This window comes from Myotis lucifugus, unplaced genomic scaffold, assembly GCF_000147115.1.
Source record: "Myotis lucifugus unplaced genomic scaffold, Myoluc2.0 scaffold_822, whole genome shotgun sequence".
In the NCBI taxonomy this organism is placed as follows: domain Eukaryota; kingdom Metazoa; phylum Chordata; class Mammalia; order Chiroptera; family Vespertilionidae; genus Myotis; species Myotis lucifugus.
In genome coordinates, this window is record NW_005871870.1 from 200,659 (window position 1) to 207,588 (window position 6,930).

Here is a 6,930-nt window from a genome sequence, read left to right on the forward strand (position 1 = left end):
CTGGTGTGGCTCAGTGGTTGAGTGCTGACCCATGAACCAGGGGGTCACGGTCCAGTTCCCAGTCAGGGCACATGCCCGGGTTGCCGGCTCGGTCCCCAGTAGGGGGCGTGTGGGTAGGGATGATGTTTCTCTGTCATCGAAGTTTCTATCTCTCCCTCTCTCTGCAATCAAAAAAAACACCTTATTTAGTCGTAACCGGTTTGGCTCAGTGGATAGAGCGCCGGCCTGCGGACTGAAAGGTCCCAGGTTCGATTCCGGTCAAGGGCATGTACCTTGGTTTCGGGCACATCCCCAGTAGGGGGTGTGCAGGAGGCAGCTGATCGATGTTTCTCTCTTATCGATGTTTCTAACTCTCTATCTCTCTCCCTTCCTCTCTGTAAAAAACAAAAAAAATTGATAAAATATATTTAAAAATAACCTTGTTTAAAAAATAGCTTTTTGTAAAGAAGGAGGAGGAGGAGCAGGAGCAGGAGGAGGAAGAGGAGATGGAGAAAGAGGAGGAAGGAGAGAAGGAGGAGGAGGAGAAGTTGATAAATAGGAAGAGACTACAGATACTGTCTGGGCATCAGAGCTCTGCTCCTCGCTCTGCGACCAGGTTCAGGGCTGCCCTGTCCCCTCGCAGGCTCCTCGCGAGCAGAGGATGAGACGCTGCTGGGAACAGCCTCTGCCAATAAACAGGCCGTGAGCGTGCGGGATTACTGCTGTTATTACAGTGACAATACTCGGGGATTAACGGTTATTAAAGTGTGGTAATTACTGTTTGTCATCAGCTCCATAAAGCCCGCCAGCTCTGCGGCTGCCCTCAGCCTGACCTCCCTCCTCCTCTGCCCACAGTGCCACCCGATGACCCCGTCATCCTGGGGGGGCCCGTGATCAGCCTGCGGGCAGGGGACCCCCTCAACCTCACCTGCCACGCAGACAACGCCAAGCCCGCCGCGACCATCGTCTGGCTGCGGAAGGGAGAGGTCATCAACGGGGCCACCTACTCCAAGGTGAGGCCTGGGGGCAGCGCTGGTGGGGGCAGGGCTGGTGGGGGCAGGGCAGGGGGATGGGGGCTCCCCGGGGAGGGGCCAGCTCACCCCACCTCTGCACTCTCTCTCTCTGTCTTTCAGTCGCTCTTGTCCTCCCTCTGTCTCTGTCGCTCTCTGCACATCACTCTCTCTCTCACCCTATGGCTCTGTTCATCTGAGCGTTCTGTCTCTTGGAGGAGACTCCCCCACACTGACTGGGGGGCCTTGTGTACCCCCACTGCCTCCAAGCCCCTGGCCTGGTGTGTGGGTGAGCGCCTGGGCTCGCCGTGGGCATCTGGCTGCAGCAACATTGGAGTGATCGCAAGGCCTCCCCGCGAGTCCCCTTCCGGGACACCCGGGCTCGGGCCTGGCACCAGAATCATACACAAAACGGGGGCGGGGGGGCAGGACAGGCTGAGGAAGAAGGGAGACACTATGGGCTGAGTCCAGAGAGAAATCTCCCCGGGGAGCCAGGGCCCTGCTCCACCTGCTACTTCACAAGCTGCTGCCAGGTGCGGGGACGAGGCCTGGACCCTAGAGAGGTGCGGGGTCTTAGCACGGCGTGTATGTCCCTACCTCGACGCCCCTCGCCCTCTGGCCCCACCTCTGCTCCCTCCGGCTGCTGCCGGGACCCTGGGCCTCACTGGGCTAACAGCACTTGCAGAATAACAACCCCCACACTGGGCCCCGCTCCCTCCACCAGCCTCTCTTCTGGGTACTCTCTCCCCACCTGTCACCCCAGCATCCTCCATCCACCTGCCTATCAGGGCCTAGAGTCTCTACCCAGCAGCCACCACTCATCCTGGCCTTCTTGATGGGCGTCACTCCTGGCCCCAGGGCACAGAGTGAGGTCCCTGAGAAGGCAGGGTCTGCGCAAATGCACTGTGCAGGCCTCCACCTTCCCTTCCATCCCCATTCAAGCGGCCCTAGTGGATTCCCCAGGCAGCTGTAAAGAGGGGAATCAGAGAGATGTTAAAAAAAAAAAAAGACAGAGGAGAGGAGGCCTGGTTGCCAGGCAATTAGGTCTCACTCAAGGCCTCTCTTAAGCACAGGTGTTGAGTCCCCACCCACTGCACTCCCTGAAAACCTCCATCATCCTCACATGGGGTCCCCTCCACCCCCACCCCCACCCCCACCCCCAGGCATCTCCTGGCCTCCCATCTCTCGGGCTCAGCCTGGCTCTCCACTGCCCAGCGGAGGCCCCGGGGGGCTTTGGCTGCCGCCTGCACTGGACACCCGCACCCAGGGCGCATCTGTCCCTGGCCAGCCCGGCCCCCAGGTGCGGGGACGAGGCCTGGGGTGCCAACTGAAGGCCAAGGGGTGGGGCATGGGGCACAGACACGAAGCTGCGCCCGGGCAGGCAGGCTTTAGAGATGAGCCCCAGACCTCACAGAACCTTGGATGCAGAGAGGGCTGGAAACCCGTCCACGAAGGCTACTGCTCGGCGCACTCACCCCTGTGCGTGGGTCAGGTGCACGCCCACCCCAGCACACACCTGCACACACCGCTGCGCTGGTCCTAGTGCACCTGCAAGAGCTGCCATCAGGGTCACGTGGGGCAGCCTGCGCTGGGACCCGGCAGCATGCATCTGCCACCAAGCCGGCGGGAGGGCTGCCTGCCCCAGGCCCTGGAAGTGGTGGCCCAGAAACGGAAGACTCGCCGTTAATAATTCACTGGATGAGCTGATCTGCACACTAACGAAGGTTTCTGAAATAGGAGGTGGGGGGCTGGGGCCCCCAGCGTGTCCCCAGAGCCAAGTTCAGTGAAGAGAAGGAGCTGGGAGGGAAGGTTCGCGTGGGCTGTGACAAGAATCAGCCAATGGTAGAATGCTCGGCCTGGCTGGGACCTTCAAGGCCTCAGAGCCCAGAGGCTCCATTTGCATCTGAGTAAAGGGGAGCTTTGTCAGAGGGGAATGAAGGAAAAGAAAGATGAGACATAAGGAGATTCGGAAGGAATGAGGGACGGAGACAAAGGAGGGTGAGGGAGATGGAGGCTGGGCAGGAGCAGGCAGGCCACACCCCCTCCCCCAAGCTACCTTTCCTCCCTGCGGGCTCCCAGGCCTCCCTGGCCTTTCTAGGCCTCCTCCCCCAGGACATCCCTGCAGACCTGGCCCTTCCCTGGGTCCAGGGCCTGGGGTCCCCGAGAGCTGGGAGCCGGGGTGAGCCTCCTGTGGGAGCCGCCAGCCTGCCTTCCCCGCTCGCCCTGGTTTAATGAACACATCTCCCTTTTCTCTAATTAGGTGGAACAAACAGCTTGAACCAGAATTTTTATTTCCCAGAAAAGCACACGCCCGGACACAGTAAATATGTCATTAATCATCATTCGGAGGCAGAGGAGCACCCTGGGTGGGGAGGCGGCGGGAGGCAGTCCTGGGGCCTCATTAGGAGCTCGGGCCGCCGGGTTCCCTCCCACCAGCACCGGCTGGCCCGGCCCCTCAGCCGTAAAGAGCCGATCAGCAGAGGGGCCAGCTGAGTCCAGCTTATGTCCATGCCCCTTGTTAGCACAATGGGGGGGTATAGAAAAGGGGGGGCATAGTATGGACACCCTCCCCCCTTCACTACACACACACACACACTCGCACACACACACACACGCACACAGACATGCATACAGACACATACACAGACACGCTCCACCCCAGGTCTTATTTCCACCCAGGAAATTGTTCTTATTATCGCTTGGATATTTATAGACGCAGGAGGTCTGCGGCCCAGCCCGAGCCAGCCGGCTGCTGTGGTGCGGGGCAGCGCCCTCCGCTGGGGTTGGGCTGGAGGCCAACCCTCTGTGCCTTCTCTGTGCAAGTGCCTCTGTGGGCCCCCATCCAGCTCCTGGCCTGCAGCCTGCTCCCCACCCACTGCCCGGACTGCCCCATGGCTAGCAAGGACTGACCATATCCCTGTCCCCCAGCCCCTCTCCGGGGACCCCTCTGCCCAGCGCTAAGGCCACCACCCCATGGCGGCCCAGGGAAGGCCTCAAGCCACCAGCACCTGCCGAGGCCCAGGCAGTTTTCCAGCATCCGGGAGACAGTGCGGACGACGGCCCCGCCCCAGGGATCTCTCTGGCATCTCAGAGTCCGGCCTTGTCCACGCAGGATGAGCTGACCTAGACAGAGGCTCGGGTCATGGCCCCGTGTGGAGGCCGCAGGCTTTGCCCCGGCTAAGCAGGACCACACTGACCGACAGACCCAGAGAGCGGCTCCGGCAGCCTGCGTGACCTTGGCCCTGTGACCTTGGAGGCTACACAGTGGTCCTAACTGTTCCCACCTTCACATGGAGATCACACTCACCTTCTTCCAGCTCCCGGGGAGCTGGGGAGGGAGGGTCATGGCTCAGGGTCATTCTCAAGGGCAAAGCCCAGACCTGCCCACCCAGTTCCTGGCTCACTTTGAATTTGGTTTTCACTTCTGCTGATGAGCGCTCCCTTCCTCCCAGGGAGGTTAGAGCCCAGGCCGTGGTTAGTTTAAAGGAGGTTTGAGGAAGTGGAGACTCTTGTTCTATCCCCTGGCTCTAATCACGGTGAAATAAGACTGCACCCGCCACCCCTTTCCTGGAGGGAGTTAGCTCCTGCCCAGAATCAGCAGAGTCCGAGGACTGGCCAGTCCCGCCTGGGAGTGGCCCTCCTGCCCATATACCGTCCCAGCACGCACCACCTAGCGGGTCCCTGGTGGGCTCCCCTCCCAGGGCTCCAAACTGATGGGGAGGGCCCTGAAAGGGGGTGCAGGGGAGGGGCGAGGCGGACCCAGCTGCAGAATGGCCTCATGGTCCCATGGAAGCTAATGGGAGACGGGAGACCAAAAGCCTCAGGACTTGTATTGGTTTCCTAGGGCTGCCCTAACAAGGGACGACAGCTAGTGCTCAATACAACTGAAGTTCATTGTCTCACAGGCTGGAGGCCCAGAGTCGGCACTCGGGGTGCTGGCGGGGCCCTCGCTCCCTCCGAAGGCTTTAGGGCAGGGGTGGGGAACATCCGGCCCAGCCCTTGAGCCATGTGAGGCCCGAGAAATCCTTTGGTCTGGCCCTGCCAAGGCATGAGGGGTGAGTTAATTCAATGTTTGACCACATGGAGCAGGTGAATTTTGAAGCTGGTAATGTTGTGTGGCCCTCGAATGACATCATAAACATCCAAATGGCCCTTAGCAGAAAGAAGGTTCCCCACCCCTGCTTTAGGGAGAACCCTCCCTCGACTCTTCTAGCACCAGGTGGCTGCCAGCTCTCTTTGGCTTGTGGCAGCATCACTCCAGTCTCTGCCTCCCTCTCCGTACGGCCCTCTCCTCTGTTTCTCGGACTCTCTGCCTCTCCATCTTGTCAGGACACCAGTCATTGGATTTAGGGCCCCTTCTAAATCCAGAGTCTCAACTAATTGCTAATTACTTAGCTAATCTGTGGAGACCCTACTTCCAATGAAGGTCACATTCTGAGGTTCCAGGGGGACATGAACCCGGGGGGGACACCACCTAACCTGCTGCAGGAGCCTCTTACTTGTGTCGCCTCCACCTTGAAGTGTACATTTCTCGGTCTCGCCTGTTTTCTCACCTGTCACGTGGAAGACATGGCATCCGTTCTGCCTATAGCTTGGTCAGGGCTCTAATGAGGTGAGGGAGTGAATGACTTGAAAAGCTGAAAGGGTTTTCAGCAGTTCTCAACCTGTGGGTCGCGACCCCTGAAAATACATCCTGCATCTCAGATATTTACATGACGATTCATAACAGTAGCAAAATTACCGTTATGAAGTAGCAACGAAAATAATTTTATGGTTGGGGGGTCACCACAACATGAGGAACTGTATTAAAGGGTCGCGGCATTAGGAAGGTTGAGAACCACTGGATAGTCAGTGTCCATGGATTCTGCCACGCCCCCACCCAGGCCTGCCCTTTCCCCCACGCCCCAAGCTACATCCCCTTCTACAGACCATGTCCCTGTGGCGGGACAACAGCTCTGCCTGTGGCACACGCCTCAGAGCTTCCTGCAGACCCGGAGCCCCCGGACACAAAAGGCAGACCAATGGGAATTCCTGCACAGGAGCTGCAGCCTGGTTTTCTTCCTCATCCGGGGTCTGCCAGTCCAGGCTGGTTTTCACTCAGGATAGGACGCTTTCTAGTTCCTTTTTCTTCTGCAGCCCAGCACTCAGCCAGGCCGGGGAGCCCAGGTGACCCCAGCTCTGTGCAGAGACGGTGCCCTGGGGTCGTGAGCTGCCCGCCTCCAAGCACAGGGCTCCCTCTTCCTGTAGCTGCCAGGCCATGCCAGCCGGATGACATGGGCCTTCTCTCCCTCCCCCAGACCCTGCTCCGTGACGGCAAGCGCGAGAGCATCGTGAGCACCCTGTTCATCTCCCCCGGAGACGTGGAGAATGGACAGAGTATCGTGTGCCGAGCCACCAACAAAGCCATCCCCGCGGGGAAGGAGACCTCGGTCACCATCGACATCCAGCGTGAGTACTGACCCGGCCTGGGCCCGGAGGTACCCCCACACCTCAGTCTGGGCACGGAGGAACCCTACACCCCGGCCTGGGCCTGGAGGAGTCCCCACACCCCAGCCTGGGCACAGAGGAACCCCCACACCCCAGCGTGGGCCCGGAGGTACCCCCACACCTCAGTCTGGGCACGGAGGAACCCCCACACCCTGGCCTGGCCACAGAGGGAGTCCCATACCCCAGCCCTGGGCACAGAGTAACCTATCACTCGGACCTGGGCACGGAGTAGTCACACACCCCATCCTGAGGCAAGAGGAATCCCCACACTGCAGCGTGGGGCACGGAAGAACCCACCACCTCCGGTTGAGGAAAGAGAGAACTCGTAGTCCCCCGGCTCTGATGAGGTGATGAGTTTAAAATGGGGATCTGTGTATACTACTCGCAGTCTACTACGCTCGACGCCGGTTTTGGGAACGGAAGAGACATCTCACACACCCCTAGACCCTGGGCC

General features: G+C 59.8%; 1 protein-coding gene across 1 annotated transcript in view; it reads left to right on the plus strand.

Annotated features, from left to right (window-relative positions):
* LOC102440876 (kin of IRRE-like protein 3) overlaps positions 1-6,930 on the plus strand; it is a gene marked incomplete at both ends in the record, with an annotated part of 83,648 nt that overhangs the window by 67,894 nt on the left and 8,824 nt on the right. The window contains 2 exon segments of the mRNA XM_023747251.1: positions 835-992; positions 6,287-6,437. Coding sequence (XP_023603019.1) covers positions 835-992; positions 6,287-6,437 — 309 coding nt within the window.